General features: G+C 40.0%; 1 protein-coding gene across 4 annotated transcripts in view; it reads right to left on the bottom strand.

Annotated features, from left to right (window-relative positions):
* SLC25A26 (solute carrier family 25 member 26) overlaps window positions 1-21,431 on the bottom strand; it is a 146,666-nt gene that overhangs the window by 108,926 nt on the left and 16,309 nt on the right. For all 4 annotated transcript variants that reach the window (XM_081936296.1, XM_081936295.1, XM_081936298.1 and 1 more), the window contains exons 4-5: window positions 12,831-12,935; window positions 9,964-10,011 (exon numbers count right to left, since the gene is read on the bottom strand). In XM_081936296.1, the coding sequence (XP_081792422.1) occupies window positions 9,964-10,011; window positions 12,831-12,935 (153 nt within the window). The remainder of the gene's footprint in view (window positions 1-9,963; window positions 10,012-12,830; window positions 12,936-21,431) is intronic.

A 21,431-nucleotide genomic window follows, 5' to 3' on the forward strand; every position in this document is an offset into this window, starting at 1 on the left:
TATTAGAGAATGACTGCCAATAAAATCAGGCATCAGAAAGTCTCAAACACCTCTCGAAGCTGACAGACTACTGATAGTTTGAAATAAAAAGAAATGTTTACGTTTCATATTTATTCATATCAATCTAATGCTTTTAACAAGAATTGGTCAATTTAATTTGGAGAACAAATGCAAAGAAAAGCCTTTATTTGACACAAATTAGCTTCTTGAGAATGAGACAATTAGAAAACTATTTTTGAAAAAACTATTCTCAGAATTTAGAAAAAAAATGCTATGATTTAATGGATCTAATCTAAATAAACTTAGATCATTGACAAGAATATTTATTTTACATTGCAGCAAAATGATAAGTTCAACTCTATGAGAGTTGTTGTTCACTAAAACTTGAATGAGTATTCCGGGTGACTGGTAACTGTTTTCAGAAAATCTGCACGGAAATCATTTTTGTGAAGGCAGGTAAACATATAATTATGTAGTATACATAATTGGCATCTGAAAAATCCCGAATTCAGTATGTGGCATCATCAGCAGATGATAACAATTATATCTGCTTGAGATACTGGAAAGCCATTGTTGGTCAGGTAATTATGGTTTGAAAGGACGAATAATCTAATGTGTTACAAAGCACAATTGTCTTTCTATAAAAATACACCACCTTTGTCAGGCCCTGGCATTTACTGCTTCCAGGAAACTATGTCTAAACTTTCAAACTACATTGCTTGGTTTAGGGTTTCAAAATAAGGCAAGAAGGACCGCTGAGAACCAGTTTGGTATAGCACAGTGTTGACGAAGCTATTCGGCACAAAGTGGCAAAACAGGAATATGCACATGCGTGTGCATGCGCATGCCGGAAACCGGAAGAGCTGATCCTAGTCTTCCAGTTTCTGGCATGCATGCAAGCATGAAGACCAGCTGGCCAGTGCTCATTCATGCACCGGAAACCAGAAGATCATCTTCCCGGCACGGTCATTTGTACCGGGTGGCTGCTCTTCTGTTTTCTGGCATGAAGACCAACTGGTTGGTGCGCTAGAACCCGGAAGAGCAACGGGCAATGGCTGACGTGCACGGAGAGATGACTCTGCGTGCCACTTCCAGCACGCATGCCATAGGTTCACCATCACGGGTATAGCAGCTAAGTACCTGGCTAGAAAGTGGGTGCCTAGGAGTTCTAGTTCTGCCTTAGACATAAAGTCAATTTGGTCTAGTCATTTTTCCCCCTCAGACCTAAGAAGAAGAAGGCAATGGCAAGCCTGAAATTTTAATTTGAAGGAGAGAAGCGGAGAGGAGAGGTAAATTAAAGAACGGAAGATCTGGAATACAGATAATCCTTGATTTGTAACAGCTCATTTAGCGACTGTTTGAAGTTACAATGGCACTGAAAAAGGGGACTTCAGACTGTTTTTCACACTTATGACCGTTACAGCATCCCCACGGACATGTGATTTACATTTGGGTGCTTGACAAGTGATTCATATTTACCACGTTTGCAATGGCATGCAGGGTCAGGCAGTCCTGTTTTGCAATCTCCTGACAAGCAAAGTCAATGGGGAAGCCAGATCAACTTAACAACCCTTGCTGTAATCAGTAACTAGTTGTTACTGATTTAACAACTAGTGATTCACTTAACGAATGTGGCAAGAAAAGTTGTAAAATGGGACAAAACTCACTTAGCAAATCTCTCACTTAACAACCTAAATTTTGGGCCCGATTGTGGCTGTAAGTCGAGGACTACCTGTACTGAAATCCATAATTGAAAAGCAAATTGGTCACTTATTGTGGCCCAAATGCATATAGCATTATGTTTTTCTAAATCTGTCACACAATCAAAACACATATCTCTCCCCCCCCCCCCCCAAAAAAAAGCTAAAAAAACAATTTCTCTGTTGAAGAAGTTTCTTTTGGGAACTTCCAGCTACACAAAATTAGGCATTAAGTGCCCTCTAGTGCACTGTCACAGAATTGTCACAATATTGTTCCAACAAGCTACTTATTTCAATGACTTTATGTACAATGAAAATCAGGTTTACATTTTCTGAGTCTGACTATTATGTTCCTTTTCAAAAGAAATAAAAATATCATTCCTTTTACTGAAGGAAAGTGCTCTTAAGAATTCAGGTTTTCAAAGAGATGTTCTTTTCTCTTTGTCAATTAATAGAGATTATTGCTATGGGAATATTCCCAAGAGTCATAGAAATATTGTAATTCACTATGCCATACATTAAATAAATATCATTCATTAAAATAAAGGAATGTTGAGAGGGGGACAAATGAAATCCCTGGATCAAATTTCCCCACTTGGAGCTGAACCCAGAAGGATATTTCTTCCAACAAATCAAATAAAAAAATCTGAAATATACATGTGAATATTTCACATTTAATTGTCTCAAAGAACTGCAATAAGTTTATTAAGCACTTGCACACACTGGTAGTCAACATCATGTGTATTCATTGACAGAAAGAATCCATGAAATTATCCAATTCAAATATTTTTGTTTTACCCCAAGCCCTAAAAGATGACATACTCTCACCCTGAAACTCTACTAGAGGGAGTTTCAGCATAAAATTTTCACAGGGTATTTATATTCACAATCACATGTTAATTACCTTTCCCATCAGCCCTTCATCTGTACATTCCTTTCTTCATTGTTGTTATAGCTGGTTTAAATTATTTGGAAATCTCACCCCCATCCCCTGCAAATTTTGGTTGTTTGACAGATGAAGATTCAGGTTCTTAAAGAAAGCAAGTAATGTATCTCTAATTGAAATCTGAATGGATTTAAAAAAAAAAAACACATAAGCCTTCCACTGACTTAAATCAAGGGCAAATAAGATTCCAAGAAAGAATTCCTTTGCTTAGCCTAAGTGCGTCTTGTAAACTTGGAAAGCATTTCATGAACCATCAGGACAGAAAATGAAATCCAAGCAGTCTTATTTAGATTAGATCCACTGAAATCAGTGCAATGCAAATTACATGAAAACAACTCATAAACAAGTTATGAAATGTGAAAAGAAACAAAGTCGAAGAAATTGTGGCAAACCTTCAGAGCTGAAATTAAAATCTGTCAATCTACAGTACAATGGAATCTAGTTTTATTTATTTGTCACTCCAATCTCAGACAATCCTGGGTCTTTTATTTATGCATTTATTTATTCAATTTGTATTTGTTGATTGGCACAAAATTATTTCTAAAAGCATAACAAATAAGGCTTTGGAATGTACTAACTCAACACCTTGAAAGTTGTTGTTTATAAAATAATATTAAGTTTCAGGGCTATTTTTGCAAACATACAATTGTATGAATCTAAACAGAATATACCAATATCCACATAGTTGATATGTCAAGACAAATTGGCACACTATGCTTATATGTCATAGGCTGGAATGTTGGAAGTGGTTCAATCTCAAACTATCCTATTGTACACATACCATTCTGAAGAGTTCAGAAGAGAAATATCTGATTTTAGTGTCAACGTGTTCTATGTTTTTTTTTAATTCTGTAAGGTCAGGGTGCAGTTGTGGTGACTGAACAGAATTTGAGTGTTTACTGGCCGGATGCCCTTTCTGATGCCTACATGGAGTTCACAGCAGACAGCAGGCACAGCATAACTCATTGCACCTAGAGAGAGAAATATATGCCGCTTCCTAGGATTGAACTCACAGCCTCCTGATTGTGAGGCAAGAGCTTACCTCTAGGCTACCACGCTGGTCACAAAAATGTTCTATAAAGAAACATTTTGCAATTAGCCAAATGGCAACTACAAGCACTATGAATACTCAAGGAGCTTCAGTATTAAAGTGACTGAATTTTAAGTATAACTTAAATATGAGTATAATCCATAAATACAATGCAGACCCCCCAAAAAAGGTTTTTTTAAAAAAAGAAAACAAATGAAAAAGGAAGCAACATAGGCTTAAAAGTAATGGGACAGGACCCAAACACCCCAGGGAAAGATACAGCATTATCTAGGGAACTAAAACATCATACCTCTAGAGAGTATACATTTTAATGACATATTCTACAGAACACCATTTCTCTGAAGTAGTAAGTAAATTTGAAAGATGACCACAACAGCTTAGTAAGAAATCAATATTTCTTTTTCTTGTGTGCTTATATTCCATTTCACTATATTGCTGATTAACAATCTTATGAGTCAGAGGAGTTTTAAAAAGCCTAATCTATACAAATTTGCAACGCTACATCCAATAATTTAATGGGGAAATGTTAATTTTAATTGCATTACAGGACAGATCATTAAGTCCTACACTACAGTAAAACTGCAATTAAATTCAAAACTTGCATTTTATTTCTACAGCTGCTCTCATTATAATGTCCATTTTGCACATCTGGTAAAGGGAGCGTTGAAGATCAACAGAGGGATTCCCTCCTTTCTATGCTTTTTCCCATGAACTAAATATAATGGAATTCTGACAGATGTTCTCCTCGGTCATAGTTAATAAAATGAATTCTACAGACAGTGAAAAGCTTGGCTCAGCTTACTAGGATAAACTTTCAGCAGACGAACTATAGATGTCACCAGCTCATCATCCAACTAGGAGCCCAAGGACGTTCAATTCCCTGCACCACTGGCCTTATCGGTATGATCGCATTGGGCAAAAATGGTGTGTGAATGCCACATGGAAAGCTTTTCCCCTGCTGCGGCTTAACTTACCCCGTCATACTCTCTTTTTCCCAGCACAAGCTGTGTCAATATGCCTCCGTTTTATTTCATGCAACAGGATTCCCGAGGCTTCCAGCACAATTCAACGTACGCATAACATAATATATAATTTTTCATTTTGTTAAAAAAAAAACATCCAAACCTTTTATAGTCATTACAAACATCACACGCGATCATTAGGCAAAAAGATTCAGCTGAAATGAATGAACAAAAAGATAAGCCTTTAATTGCTCAGGGAAACATTCCACAGCAGAGAGATAATTTCATGTGCTAAGCCCCATCATTGTTAAAAATGACTATCAGGAAGCTTAATGGGGTATGAAAAAAGGTTTGGTCCCTTTTTTGTACTCCATTACCTCATTCTTCTACCCACACAGAAGAAGATATGCTCATTTTTTAAGAGAACATGGATGGGAGTTTACGAATTTGTCATTTTCCTACTACCACATATAAACCATAGTCATGAGCTCCAAAGCACCACACTTTCACTAGAATTTAAGTGTTTCATGATTTCTGCCAAAAACAGAATCATTACACATCCTCCTCTTCCTTTTTCCATGACTTTGTACAGTTTGACATGATTATGAGGCAACCTTTTTTTTCCACTTTGGGGTTGCCGTTTTCAACGGGGAAACTATATCATCGTGGCTTCCATTGTTGTGTTGGCTGAGTGACCATTCAAAGTTATAATGGCACTGAAAAAAAATGACTTACAACCAGAAGTGGGTTGCTCCCGGTTCAGTCTGTTTTGGCTGAACCGGTAGTGGAATTCAGGCCTGGGTCATAGAACCGGTGAACCGGTTCCGTCGCCACCGCTAAACTGCCACCATTTTGGTTTTTAGTGATTGTGCGTTGCGCAGTTCACTGTAAATTGCTCTGCGCTTGCGCGAAGAACAATTTACATTGAACAGCGTGCACACACGCAGTGCATGTCTGGCGTGCATGGGTTACGAACCAGTAGTAAAACCGGCAGCAACCCACCCTTGCTTACGACCATGTTTCACACTTATGACCATGGCAGAATCCCCATATTCACATGATTTACATTTAGATGCTTGACAACTGGTTCATATTTATGGTGTCCCGGGATCATGTGATCACCTTTTACAACCTTCTGCCCAGCAAAGACAATGGGTAAGCCAGATTCGCTTAACAACAGTGTTACTAATTTAACAACTTCAATGATTCACTTAACCACTGTGGCAAGAAAAGTCATAAAATGGGGCAAAGCTCACTGAAACAAATTTTTCCACTTAACAACCTATGTTTTGAGCTCCATTGCGGTTGTACATTGATGACTATCTGTATTTTATTCTTTTTTTTTTTTACCCCAGCCTTCTTCAATCTGGTGCCAGGTGTATTAGACTCCAACTCCCCAAATTCCAATAGTACTAGGAAATCTGGGGAATCTGAGGGTTGCAAAAGATGACAGGTAGCCCTTCCTTTTAACGAAGTGACTGGAATGTCCAGCACTAAAGTGATGAAGTCATAAAAAGTGACATTCATGACTTCACCTCTTCCACTGATGTCATTAAATGAATCCCATCACACTGTCATGCACAACATTATGTGGTTGCAATTTGCAACTTCCAACCTTCCCTACTGACTTTGCTTGCTGGAAGCAGGCAGTATGCCAGTCCTTAAGCCATTTTGGGAGCATCTTCACGGCTTCCACAGCAACACCGATTGGAGCTGTGGGAACTGAGGGGCAGGGGTGGGATACAGCCAATTCGGACCGGTTTAGGCAAACCGGTAGTTTCGGTGAGCAGTTGGCCCCACCCACCCACCCCTGCTCTTTTCTGTCCTATATTTCCGTTTTTTACCTCAGCTGATTCACGCAGCACAACGAATTGCCGTACGTCAGCTGTTTAACTCACTGTTGCTGACACAGAAGATAAGTTAAAATGGGTGGTTTTTGAACACTGTGCACGTATGCAAAGCATATGTTAGGCACGTGCAAAGCACACATGTGCGCGCTCACTGAACTGGTTGTTAAACCAGTTGCATCCCACTACTGCTGAGGGGGCAGAGGGAGATAGACATAGCTGGGAGCTGTGTAACCAAAATAACATTCTTTCGCATGGGAGCCAAGGCCGCTCTACCAGGTGTTTGAGGGGCATGGTCAAAAGCCAGCCAGAGTTGGGACTGTGACCTGATTGGACCATGTGATGGACGTGTGACCTGGGGGAAAGAACTTTGGGTTTTGATCTGGGTGGGAAAGGTCCTTCAGAGTCGGGTTTTTACAAGCTGTGCCAATATGATATTCCTAATAAATTCATACTTTGAGGAAAGTCTAGACCTCAGAGTTTTGATTGCTTTGCGTCTGTTACTTGGAACCCTGACACAGCAATGGTGGCAAATGGAAATTACTTGAATACGGGACACTGCAATGTCATAATCGCCAACTGGCCGACAAGCACCTGGATTGCGCGTGTGGTGACACTGCAACAGCCACAACTGCAAGGTCCTAGCGTAAGTACCACTTGTTCAGCACCATCATTAAGTTAACACGGTTACTGAACAAGTGTCATTCAGCAAGAGCTATCTGTCCAGTACTCCACACTTTATCAGAAAAGGGGTGAACCCAATTCTGATCCTATCAGCATCCATAACCAACATGGGGGGGGAAAAAACCAAAATCTTCAATAATTAACAACATGCTTCTCATACACTATAGAATGTTTTCCCGCTTCAAGAAAAATGATAATGTCTGTATTTTCTTTTATTCTTCTTTGATTCAACTTAAATATGGATTCACAACATGCCAGTGGCTTGTCCACCCATATTAAAAACAAAACAACCAAACAATTTAACAGGCAGTTTCCCACAAACCAGCAATATTTTGAGTTGGGAAATAGCAGCCTTTTAACATAGAGTTAAGCATACCGCATTAGAAAAAAAATCTAACAGCGTTGTACAACTGATCATTTGTGATTTGTTTCATTCTGCAGCGAAGTCGCATTTCATTTCAACAATAATTTGTTTCTCGTTCTATCTGGGCAGGTGGTTCCCTCCCGCCCTCCAAAAGCAATATTTCAAATGAAATTGGTTTTGAAGGAACTTTTTATGAATATACATAATGGAAAAGGCCCCAATTAAATTGCAACAAAATGTTGCCATTTTCAGTAAACAAAGGTCTCTCGGTAGGGTCAGGTTTTATGCTAAGATACCCGCTTGGAAATTAATTACCACCGTGATACATGTCAAAATACATTTTTGAAAAGGAATAGCATTGAATTGCAAGTGTGTGTTTTATCTGATAGGATACAAAAAAGAAAAGAAATCAAATCAGTATTCTTTACCAACTACATTTATTCAGCGCCCCTTAGAGAAATCAAAAAGTCTTGTTAGCCTTTTCATCTTCTTTTTTTCCCTCTCTCTTTTTTGCAACTAAGTGGAATCTTCACCAAGCCCCATGTGTTTGGTGAGCCAGAAAGCAAGTACAGAAAACAAGAAAGTGGAAAGTGTTCCCATTCGAAAAAAGCAGGTGTCATCTCCTCATACAACTTTAGGAGGTGCTACAGCAAAGCTCAACCAATCCCCATTTCCCCCAGTAACTAGAGGAACTGAACTGTGAAAGTTCTTGCAATTATATAACAGCATTTACCCAGAGAACAAAAAGTTACTGGGATGTTCGTTCAGCCCGATAGCCATTACCAGCTGGTCAAAATCCATCGAGGAAAAGAATTAAAAGAAAAAATAAACTACTGAAGAAACTGGCATTCAGATGCCACCAAACTCCATATTCTTCCACAATTTATATTATGTTGAAGCAAGCAAAATATGTCAGCTGTCAGACCTGGAAGCCATCTTTTACACTTGGGCCTTCAGGCCTGCCACATTTTCTACTGTGGGAAACTAGGAGGGGGGATTATATAGAGTGTGGGTGATATATAATCAAAATAACATTCTTTCTCAGAAAGTTAAGGTCACCTTACCCTGCAGCTGCAATGAGGTGACTGGGAGGCATCTCCAGTTTTGAATGGTGCCTGAGTGGAGCATATGATGGACATGTGGGTGCTGGGCAGGGACTTGAACTTTCACTTGGGTGGGGAAAACCTGGAAGCTTTCAGATTTGGGTTTTCCCAGATGTGCTAATATGACATTTCTAATAAAATGGAACTTTGAGGACACTCAAGCTTCGTAGCCTTCTTTCATAGAGGTGTTACTTGGAACCCTGACATCACCTCCTTGCTTTATGGTGCCCAATCTTTTCATCCAACTCCCCAAAAGGGGAATGTTCAGGGAGAGACAGAGAGAAGGAGAAAGGAAGAGAGGAAGAGGGAAAGAGAGAGAGGGAGATAAATTAACTAGTGGTTAAGGCATCAAGCTAGAAATAGAGAGACCAGTGTTAAAGCTGGGTAGTTTTTCTGTCAATCTGAGCTAGTTTTTGAGATTGTTTGTGGGAATTTTTTAGCATTTGCAGGTTGTGTTCTTTTGGACTACACTTTCTTTGAGCTACAAAAATTTGGGGCATCTGACAATACATTCTAGTCCTGTCTTAACCATGAGGCCATCTAGGTGACCTTGGCACAGTCCTCCCTCAGCTCTGAGAAGTCATTTTCAAAAACCTGTCAAAATTGCAGGGACTTGTCGGGAAAGTAGTCAGTGCTGACTCAAAGGCTATATACTGTGTGTTTTTGATATATTTTTAAAAAGTAGATTGCATCAAAAATTGCTAGTATCGCCAGTTCAACTTATTCATTGCAAATTAAATAAGATATTTAATCTGGATTTGAGCTGTGGGACAAATTGTACGTTTTTAATAAGTCCAGACTGGTTCCTTAATTAGCTTCTGTGTTAGGAAGGAAGGAAGATACCCTAATAAGTTAGCACATAATTTATCTGAAGCATTTCTATAGCACTCTTCATTTCACTTTGTATTTGAGGGGCCTGTGCAATTCATTCAATCATTTAGAACATGCAGTAATTACTTTTTTGCTACTTAAATGTGTACACAAGTTAAAATCGTAGGAAGACTACAATAAGCTTGCCAGGTCAGCCCATTACATAATAGAGAATGTATTCAATGCAACGTCAGGATTAATTGCTGCATATAAACATTTTTCTTATTAATGTTATTCATTTAATCATCCAGTCTCTAAATAACTGAAAGCCACAGAGCAATACGCAATTATTGCAATAGTCAAGTACTGTGAAGTCTCCAATGCAAATTCTTCCTTGATAAAACTAGTTTTACATTCAGTGAAGGAGCTTTTTTTATCACTCCTTATCAATGTTTTTTTTTTTTCCTTAATGAAGTAGAAAAGCAAATTGTGTTACCTCTCTTAACACTGTGCTTTTATAACCTCGGTAGAGTCCTGGGATACCCTAAAAAAATAAACAAAGAAAACCGATCAGCTACTGCAAATTGTTAGGAAAGGCTGCCAACGTATTGAGGATTACATGATAAGCAGAACAGCTTTACTGAGGATAATGTAATGGCTTCCAGGAAATTGACAATATTGATTATAAACACACTACCTATTGACTTCCTGAGTTTTATCTCACTTTTGAATGAGTTTGTCAGCTAGAACTGCACATTAAAGGGATAATATTTAGTTAGTAACCTAGAAGAACCAAGAGAGAAAGGAATCAATTGCTGACACTTATAGTCGCTGGCTATTCAAAATACATATCATAAAAGAAAGTGGAGGCAAACTTTGACTTGTGACTGTAATGGAGCTCAACATCTCCCTCTTAAGTCATGATGGTTGTATATTGAGGCACCCTGGCGACCGACCTGATTTTACAAACTTTTTAGTGGTGGTCGTTAAGCAAGCACCAGGTCATTAAGCAAACAACGAAGTCATTAAATGAATGTCACAATCATTAAGTGAGTTGCTGCATTACGATGGGCTTCTTTTGGGGGGGGGGGGGACCAGCCAAAAAAGGCAACTTGTAATGTGACATGGAATGCTTCAACCAGCCAAGGTCAGCTGGTTGTTAAGTGTCCTAAATGCAGACATGTGACCGTGTGTGTGTGTGTGTGTGTGTGTTGCCATCAAAACTCCGAAACAGGGTTACAAGTAACTTTTGAGGTATCCATCATAATGGTTGTTAAGCAAAGACTACTTGTAAGTAAAATTAAGGAAAAATTAAATATACTGCTTTTAACAGATTTAACAGCAAGATGGGCAGCAAAGAAAGTTAATGAATTAAAATAAATTTTAAAAAACTACACTGATGTCATTGTCATGAAAGTGTCAAATTTCCTGTCTTGTTTTTATTGTCAGCAACTTTCCAATGTAATAATTAAAATGCTTGATTATTTAAATAATACTTAATAACAATTTAATTAATTTAAAATAATTGTAATAATTATATGATTAAAATAAATAACATAATAGAAGATTTGAGTTAACTTATTCCAATTAAATTCTAATTAAAAATAAAAACACTATGAAGCCCTGCAATGCTTGTCTCCAGCATCTTTTTTTACTGCCAAGAATTCCCCATTTAAGTACTCTTTAAAAAAAAAACCTTTAAGATAGCTGCCTCAGCTAAGTGTCCCCATCTGCTGTAAAAAATAAAAATAAAATTTCTGGAACGTTAGAGCCAACACCATTATGGAGTCACCATAAGACAAAGAGAGTCTCCATTATCTGAAAATATATGCACATATGCACTCCATGAAAAGCACAAAAGCAAACATCTCTAAGGAAGCCAGTGGAAGAGACAAATGAACTATTAGCAATTAATCCGTGATTGGCCCAGCAATGGCCCAGCAATGACAACTATAAAAGCTGGAGAAGAGAAAGTGCTTGTTATCTGGATAAGAGCTTCCCTTTCTCTCATACTGGTGTTTGGCCACTTCTAGTAACGAAAGATAACTGGAGATATAAGTGTGTACAAGCGTGTGGGTGCCTACAGTATTTTGTTAAACCAGTAATGTTTTATTTCTGGCAGAACGTTGGATTCTTATTTGGAACTCTAAGTGAAAGTTAGGGATAAATATCTCACTGAACACACACTTTCTCTCTCCCTCTCTCATCTCTCTCTCCCTTCTTTCTTTCTTTCTCTTATCTCTCTCTTATCTCTGTCTCTCTCTCCTCCCTCCCTTTCTCTCTCTCATCTTATTAAGTCTCCTCCTTCCCTCCCTCCCTCTCTCTCCCCCCTCTCTCATCTCTCTCTCCTCCCTCCCTTTCTCTCTCTTTCCTCTCTCTCTCTCATCTCTTTCTCTCTCATCTTTCTCTCTCCCCTCTCTTCCTTTCTCTCTCATCTCTCTCTTTCCTCCTTCCCTCCCTCCCTCTCCCCTCTCTCATCTTTCTCTATCTCATCTGTCTCATCTTTCTCTCTGCTCTCTCCTCCCTCCCTCTCTCCTCTCTCTCATCCCTCTCTCTCATCTCTTTCTCTCTCCTCCCTTTCTATTTTCTTTCCCCTCCCTCCCTCTCTCTCCTCTTTCTCTCTCTCATCTCTTTCTTTCTCTCTCCTCTCTCTCCTCCCTCCCTTCCTCTCCTCTTTCTCTCTCCCATCTCTTTCTCTCTCTCCTCTCTCCTCTTTCTCTCTCTCATCCCTCCCTCTCTCCTCTCTCTGTCTCTCATCTCTTTCTCCTCCCTCCCTCTATCATCTCTTTGTCTCTCTCATCTCTTTCTCTCTTCTCCCTTTCTCTCTCTCTCCTGTCCTCTCTTTCTCCCTCTCCTCCCTCCCCAGCCTCTCTCATAAATTGCCTCCATTGACCAAGGCTGTGCACTTAGCAACTTTAAGATATCCAGTCTCAACTCTATGCAAGTTGCAGATGAAAGCAAGTGAGAGCTGGGAAGTATCTGCCCCAATGGAAAACTTAAAGAATAAGGAATCTCTGTAATGAGACAGATACATATAAACATTTTTCAAGTGACAGTTTGAAAACTTTGTAAACCCGTCTAGAATAAGTTGGGCAGAGGTAGGACGAGCCTGACCTGTGGGAGGAGGACTACAAGGGGTGCAGGTAAAAATTCTGCCAAACTGGTGCTTTGAAGATGGTTATCTAACTCATGGCAGCCATGTTGTAAATAGCCAAATCACCCCATATCCATTTTTCAAAAGTGTTCACAATATTTCCTCATGATGATGTATCCTTCAATCCTTCAAAGTTATTGACTTTCCTGAATATACTATTCATCAGCTCCAATAAGTTAGAGACCCATCTGACTTTTCTTCAGCCTTACCTCTTCATAGACGGTTTGGGAAAGGATCCGTAAGGTACTGGAAGATGGGGACACTTGTGCTCTTTGTTTCACAACTTCAGCAGGAACTCGTATTAGACAAGCAACCTGGGAGGAAAAATACAATCTAGAGTAAGACCTTGGTGGAGCTGTAAGGCCTGGCAAGGATTGCAGTAGCCACAAAACCTGTGGCCTTATTGTGAGCAATGGAAGACTAAGACTAAAGTCTTCAAGAAGTCTTTAAGAAGATGTTGGATAGCCATTTGTCTGAAACGGTATAGGGTTTCCTGCCTAGGCAGGGGGTTGGACTAGAAGACCTCCAAGGTCCCTTCCAACTCTGCTATTGTATTGTATTGTACTACAATATTTACTAGAGAAGTCAGGTGTCAGAAAGAAAGCTGAGAAAATATCTACAGACCCCTCATATCCTGGATATAAACTGTTTCAATTCCTTCCCTTAGGACAAAACAACTAGACAGAAAAACAGTTTTTTCCCTCATGCCATCACTCTGCTGAACACCTAATTCACACAGCACTGTCTTATGCTTAAGGATATTTTCCATGCTGTATGGCTGTAGTGTTATCATTATCCTTCTCATCTTCTCTACCACCCCATCTTATTGGTATCGTATTATGATTATTATTACTCTGTTGCTTTGCATTTACATTGAGAACTTCTGCCACGGAGACACAATTCCTTGTGTGTATAATCACACTTGGCTGAATAAAATGTTTTCTATTCTATTTCTATTATTTCTATTTCTATTATTCCTGTTTATTTCTATTTAATTCTAATTCTGTTGTACTCTATTTTCTTCACTGGTGATAATATGTCACAGTGAGTGTAATGGGTAGCCTTGTCCAGAACCTGATCTCGGACTGCTCCCTTCTCTGGCCATCGACACATCTCACCTCCCCACGTGATTCATATTCTGGTGTCCCAAAAACAAACAAAACAAACAAAAACAAACCTCAACTTCCTCCTCTCAAGTTGGTTCTGCAGAACGCTCTCTTTTTATAGGTTTGTCAAGATGAATTGAGTTTCACAATAGAACGGTGACAACTTCACCTTACATCAGAACTCTTCAGCTGATTGCATTTAATTTATTGTATATATGTCACAAAGAGCTAATGGCAAAGTGCAGTCATTCTGTGTGCTTTCAACCTACAGGCTACCTACAAAAATGAATTATTCCCACTGATTTTGACCCAGATAGTTACTTGAGGACTCTTGAAAGTCAATACTCAATAGGTTTTCTACATGTATTGGGCCGCCTATCTTATTCCCTATATGACTGATGGAAAACATGGGTTTCCTTGCATTGAACGTTTGCATAGTAATCAACACACCAGCCTATTAATTTTTTTCCATTTGATATTTTTCTTTGACAAATGTTATTAAACATCACTATGGTCATAAAAACATAGAATGGAAAGGATTTAAAGGTCAGCTAGATGAATTGAAGAATCTACAATCAGATCTCTGACAGACAGTCATTCAGCAAGAGAGAGAGAGACAGACAGACAGATAGACAGACAGACAGAAGGAGAGAGGGAGGGAGGTAGGGGGAGAGAGAGAGACAGAGAGTCATAAGGAAGGGAGGGAGGGAGAGTGATCACTACCTTCCAAATCTGTCTGTTTCACCTTTAAATAGTTCTTACCAATAGGAATCTTTTTCTGATGCTCAACCAAAATCTTGCATTTTAACTCTATTATCCCTTATACTGTCTTCTGAAGAAATGTTATATGAATTGAATGAATACTTATATCTTCAGGGGTTTCCCCCCCCCCCCCATCTTCCTTTTTTTGAGGGTTGCCTTAAACATTTCATTATTTAATATGTGAGTCAATACTGCCATCTAGCGATCAAGACTGTAGCACTTCATAGATACAGGTCTATTTTTCTTGCGAAAGATTGACACTAACTCTTTCAAATGTTTACAGGGACAATGGGAAAAACTCACAAGTTTTGTGATCTACATCTACCTCTATGCTACTAAAACTCTTGTCATTACCATTAACTGGGCAAACCAGTGCATCACAGGGCAAGAATTTTTGAATCAAGCTACCTCAAAAGGGCTTAGAGGCATCCAATGCATCTGAAACCAGAGACCTGTAACTCCTGAGGGAATTAAATTCGGGGGCACTGCTTTGAGCTGCTGATGTATGTGGCCATTTTGAACAGTCCATGACAATTTCCCACCCAGTCTCACAATCCCTTGCTCCTTGCTCTCACCCAATATCAAGGAATTGACTCATCATGTGGTTCTTAAAGAAACAATGGTCATAAATGTGAAAAATGCTTATAACTTACGTGCTGTTGTAATGGTCATAACTCAAGTGCTGTTTTTTCAGTGCTGTTGTAACTTCAAACAGTCTCTAAATGAACTGTTGTAAGTCGAGGGCTATCTTATACATTGGAAAGATTCATAACTGAAAGATCTGAACTGCGTTGCTCACTGTGGGAACTAGGCAGTGAAATTAATCTAAATAAAATAACAGAAAGCCACAGAGGCCACATGCAACCTTATTTGATCTTCTAAAGTAAGCTGCCAAAAATTCAGCAGAAAAACTACCTATTTTCACCTATTTTCTGTAGAAAGTAAGGGACAAAGTAAGCATTCACAATGTTTTAAACCATCCATTTTCCCCTTTAAATCCCTTACAAATATCACCCCAATAACTGAAAGGACAGAAAATTCAACATTGTTGTGTTACCAGCCATGTAGTCCCTTATTTTCTGGATTCAAAAATATGATATTTTACAATAATATGTTAAACATCACTGCACACCAGAACAACTGGACATAAACACAGTTTTTCCCTGAATGCCATCACTCTGCTAAACAACTAATTCCCACAACACTGCCAAATTATTTACTAAGACTGTAATACTATTATTCTTCTCATCTTTCCTAGTGCTTATCTCCTCCCACTTATGACTATAACCTTGTTGCTTGTATATCTATGATTTATATTGTTTTATTTGTTTCCTATATGATTTGATTGCTTATTAGTAACCTATGACTATCACTAAGTGTTGTACCTTGTTGTATCCTTGATGAATGCATTCTATTTTATTTTTATTTATGTACACTGAGAGCATATGCACCAAAGATAAATTCCTTGTGTGTCCAATCACACCTGGCCAATAAAGAATTCTATTCTATTCTATTCTATTCTATTCTATTCTATTCTATTCCATTCCATTCCATTCCATTCCATTCCAATATGTTTACTCCTCATCCCTCCAATCATTTCCTCTGTTTGGTTTGGTGGAGCACACTTCATCTTGAGGTCCATGGACACTCACTATGAGTGACTGTAACCTAGACTTTAGCACTCAGAAGATTGGACCCGCTACAAAAAAAAACAAACCCCAAAACCAAGATCTTTTCAAAACAGGTATGCCTCAAAAACACAGTTTTTCATCAGTAAATTTTTATCATTTAACTTGCTTGGTGTGAACTTCTTATCACAGGTCAGTATCATCAATCATTCTTTTTTTATCGCACTAACTCATCACCTAATCAGAGGAGACAGACTGAGGTGTGATCAGAAAGCACGATGTGAAAGTTAACAAGGAAGCTACTGCTTCATGACCCAGACACAAATGGGCCCACTGTGTCCTGACATTGGCAGAGTGAAGCAATCCTTCCTCTTGAAGTAATAAGCTGTCTGCATTAGTAGTTGTGGTCTTTGCGATCCTGGAGCTGGGTCTCCTCGCAACCATGGAGGTCCATTGGGTCACTCAGTCCAACACATTTCACAAGGCGATCATTTTAAGAATAAACTTGGAGGAAGGAAGAAGAGCTAAATTTGAAGCCTGGAAGAAACCTTAAAAACAAGAACCCTAGGTCGGCCGGTCGGTCGGTCGGTCGGTCGGTCGGTCGGTCGGTCGGTCGGTCGGTCGGTCGGTCGGTCGGTCGGTCTGTCTGTCTGTCTGTCTGTCTGTCTGTCTGTCTGTCTGTCTGTCTGTCTGTCTGTCTGTCTGTCTGTCTGTCTGTCTGTCTGTCTGTCTGTCTGTCTGTCTGTCTGTCTGTCTGTCTGTCTGTCTGTCTGTCTGTCTGTCTGTCTGTCTATCTATCTATCTATCTATCTATCTATCTATCTATCTATCCTTTTAACATCTCAAAAACCAAGATCATGGTCATCAGCAAACAACCCATTAACTTACCACTGATAAATACGAAAGGAATACCACTAGAAAAAGTTGAAAGGATCCCTACCTCGGTTTTAATTTACATGAAAGCTGGGATATGATCAATGAATTAAAGACAAGGATAGAGAAAGCTCGAACAGCACTCTTCAAAATGAAATAGGTCTTCTGCAGTGACGACATAAGCCTAAGACTGAAAATCAGGCTTGTCAGATGTTACATCTTTTCTATCCTGCTCTACAGAGTAGAGAGTTGGTCTCTGACAGAAAACCACTTAAAGAGACTAGAAGCATTTGAAATGTGGATTTACAGACGGCTGTTAAATATAAGCCGGGTTGACAAAATCAGAAATGAGTAGGTGATAAGCTGTCTGGGAAAGCAAAGGAAAATCATCAAAGCCATTAAAAAGCAAAAGTTTGAATATTTTGGACATGTGATGTGACACCCAGAAAAATATGGCATCCTTCATTTAATCCTCCACGGAAAAATTGAAGGCAAACGAAATCCAGGCAGAAGAAGAACATCATGGCTTCAAAACCTAAGGGGCTGGTTTGGACAAAACTCGCCAGCACTTTTTCATGCCCTGTTGACAAAAATAGGATTCTCAACATGATCGCCAACATCCGATGACGGATATGGCACAAGAAGAAGTTCTATCATCTCTCCCTCCCTCCCTCCCTCCCTTCCTCTCTCCCTCCCTCTCTCTCTCTCTCTCATAGAGGCAGGCAGGCAGGCAGATAATATAGCTAGTTTAGCTATTCTGAGAATTGTGGCCCCAACAATTTTGAAGGGCCCTTGGATGAAGAAGGCTGGGGATCATAGTCCAATAGCTCTTCTGAGAGTTAAACTAAAAGGCCAATCACAAAAAAACAAATTTTGAAAATGCTAATTGTAAGGGAGGGAGTAAAGACTTAAGTCACAGCTACAGCAGGAATAATCAGGATGGGTGGGTGTGGAAACAAGGATATGAAGTTTGCTGCTGAACCAGGGCTGCAATCTCCAAATAATCTACAAATATATATCCATGTCTACTACGTAGCCAGGACTACCTGTACCTACTACCTGTTCATCCCTTTGACCAACTCTTGGAGTTTGGGGGTTAGGATGAAACAGCAACATCCACAGCATAGTAAATCCTATAAACCGAAGTAATATGGGTAGTAAAAAAAAAAAACAGAAAGGGAACGTGCCTGAATATAATTCCCATAAAAACCATGTGGGCAGCTGCTCAGATAGCTGACAGGTCTTAATTTGCTGGTTTAGCCTTTAATTGTGTGATGAATCTGCTGGCGGTGCTTGTAACTCTCTGCTTCCATTCATCTTGATTTACAAGCAATTTCAAGCTGCAGCTGTAATTTAAGTTTCCTCCCAATATAACTGCCCTTCATTTTCTCCACCAGGTTCTAGAGGCAGAATCTCATTTTCCCCCCCCTCCCCCAGCACTTTTAACAATGTGTTTATCTGCTCTCTTGCACAGGAGTTTGGCAGAATCCTAGCATCTTTATAACATGGAGAAGCCCACAGATTATGAACATTTCAGAGCCTGCTGTGATTCATTCAAGAGTCACTGCTCATGTCCTATCGGTTCCACATTGGATCATGGACATCCGATCCATGCAGCTGAGGTTCATGTAACATTCAAAACCAAAGCAGGCTATATTATGGTTTGGAGAAGCATGTGAATCCAGTCATTATGGCATATAAATCATACTTTTAAAAGTCTTAGGATCTTGTTCAAGCTAGTGTCGGATTTCCAAGTAACACCCCCAATGAAAGAAGGCTCCGAGGCTTGAGTTTCCTCAAAGTTGTATTTTATTAGAGATGTCATATTGGCACATTTGGGAAAACCCAAATCTGAAAGTTTCCAGGTTTTCCCCACCCAAAAGAAAGTTCAAGTCCCTGCCCAGCACCTGGATTTCCATCATATGCTCCAATCAGGCATCATCCAAAACTGGAGATGCCTCCCAGTCACCTCATTGCAGCTGCAGGGCAAGGTGACCTTAACTTTCTGAGAAAGGAATGTTATTTTGACTATATATGATCTACACTCTATATAATCCCCCCTCCCATTTTCCCACAGAAGAAAATGTGGCAGGGCTGAAGGCCCAAATGTAAAAGATGGCTTCTAGGTCTGTCTGCCAGATAAACAGTTGACTAATGCAACGTTTGTTTAATAATTATTTAATTAATAGACCCTTAATAGTTTTGTTTAATACTGTTTTACCATGAAAAATAAAATACAACAGTAAACCAAGCAAAATGAAATAAAACAAATGCATACATTCAATCCTAACAACAGCAACAAAAGAAAAAAAAACAGGGTGCAAAAGAGGAGGAAAAAGTGATCATTTAAATTTAACATTTAACATGTAGGATCCACCTTGGCTGGGTATTGAAAGACAAGAAAAAGCAGCAAATTCTCCTCCCCCTTTTGCAAATTATGTATATGTATATGTTATGAATAAAGAAGAAAAAGCAGTCGGCAGGTTATTTTTTTTTAAAAGACCTCATTTTGTTTGGGTATGCTGAAACATAAACCCTGCAGTCATACAAGATAGTAATCCAAAACCAAGCTATATTGTGAGTGAAAGAGTTAACTCATGTAACTACAGCAGCGATGGCAAACCTTTTTCAGCTCGCGTGCCATAAGGGGGGGGGGAGCGCAAGAGGTTCGTGCGTGGGCATACTACACCCATAACACAATGTGCAACCCCTCCAGGGCACATGCGTGCATGACAGGCCCTCCCCGCATTTTTTGCATGCTTTTTTAGCCCTCCCCAGGCTCCAGAGGCTTTGTAGGAGCCTGGGGAGAGCGAAAACAGCCTCCCCCCCCCCCCCGCGGAGGCCCCCCGGAGCCTTCAGGGACCTTCAGGAGGCTTCCCTGAAGGCTCCGGAGGATGAAAAACGACCCTATGAGCAAACCGGAAGTCACTTCCAGTTTTCTCATAGGGCCCTTTTTAGTCCTCCCGAGCCTTCAGGGACCTTCAGGAGGCTTCCCTGAAGACTCCGGAGGGCTTAACCCAGCCCTACGAGCAAACCGGAAGTCCATTCCCGAACTTCCGGTTTGCCCGTACGGCCGGGTTTTGTGCTCCAGAGGCTTCAGGGAAGCTCCTGAAGCCTCCAGAGGGCCTCCAGGGGGGGTGCTGTTTTTGCCCTCTCCAGGCTCCTATAAAGCCTCTGGAGCCTGGGGAGGGCGAAAAATGGCTTTAAAAAAGGCTGAACTCAGCTGGCCAGCTGACAGGGCAACGCCTCACGTACCCTGACAAAGGGCTCCGTGTGCGAGCTGTGGCACGCATGCCATCGGTTCGCCACCCCAGAACTATAGTGTCTATAGTGACTACAGCTAGTCACTAGTCCTTGACTTACAAACTTACAAACATTCATTTAGTGACCATTTAAAGTTACAACAGCTCTGAAAAAAGTGACTTATTACCATTTTTCACACTTAACAACCATTGCAGCATCCTCAGGATCACGGGATCAAAATTCAGATGCTGGGCAACTGGTTTATATTTAGTGAACCAGTTTTTCTGGTTCACCAGTTTTAGTGAACCCTATTTAGTGTTCATAGTTGCAGTATCCTGGGATCAGGACCTGTGGTGGTGCAGTGGTTAGAGTGCAGTACTGCAGGCTACTTCTGCCGACTGCCGGCTGCCTGCAATTTGGCAGATCGAATCCCACCAGGCTCAAGGTCGACTCAGCCTTCCAGCCTTCCGAGGTGGGTAAAATGAGGACCACTTGCCTGCTTCTCCAACAGAAAGCAGCAAGATAGAAGTTGGCTCTCTCCTGATGAGAATCCACAAGGAGCTGCCAATAAAAATGCCTGCTATCCTACCCAGCTCAATCAGAGCATCTATAGAGTAAGGCCATGGTTTTGCAACACCTTCGACATTCTGAGAACATAGAAGAGCCATTTCATATGAACCTAAGCTTCTGCCTGCACCTTATTACTACATATCTACAGACCAGCCATTTGTTACAGTCCAACAACAATGTAAGTGTGGGGAGGGAAGCCGTGCTGAAAGTTGAGGCCTGCTTAATAGCCTTTCCCTGTGGTTGTGGCTTGATTAAAGTCTAATGACTAATCAATAAAGCTATAATTACAATTTTTACCCTTTTGTGTTGCAATCTGGGACACACAAAGAAGAATCAATCAAAGACAGTTCAATAGCATTTGGCAAGGGAGAAGGTAATGAGAAACTCTCACCCACTTGTGCCAGCTCTGGGACCAGCAAACCATGGCTCCAAGTTCCTTGTGGGGTAGTGATTTAAGATGAGACCATTTCATAGAAGAACCATAATTATGGATCCTTCTTGTAGGAGATACGGTTGACCCTAATGCTATTGAATTTTAGTTATCTTCACCAATTGTATCTACTTTATTTGGTATTGAGATGTCATGTAGTTCTACAGCTACAGTATCTATCTTTTTTGTAGCTGCCAT

Source organism: Natrix helvetica, assembly GCF_964273705.1.
Source record: "Natrix helvetica genome assembly, chromosome: 1".
NCBI classification, from domain to species: domain Eukaryota; kingdom Metazoa; phylum Chordata; class Lepidosauria; order Squamata; family Natricidae; genus Natrix; species Natrix helvetica.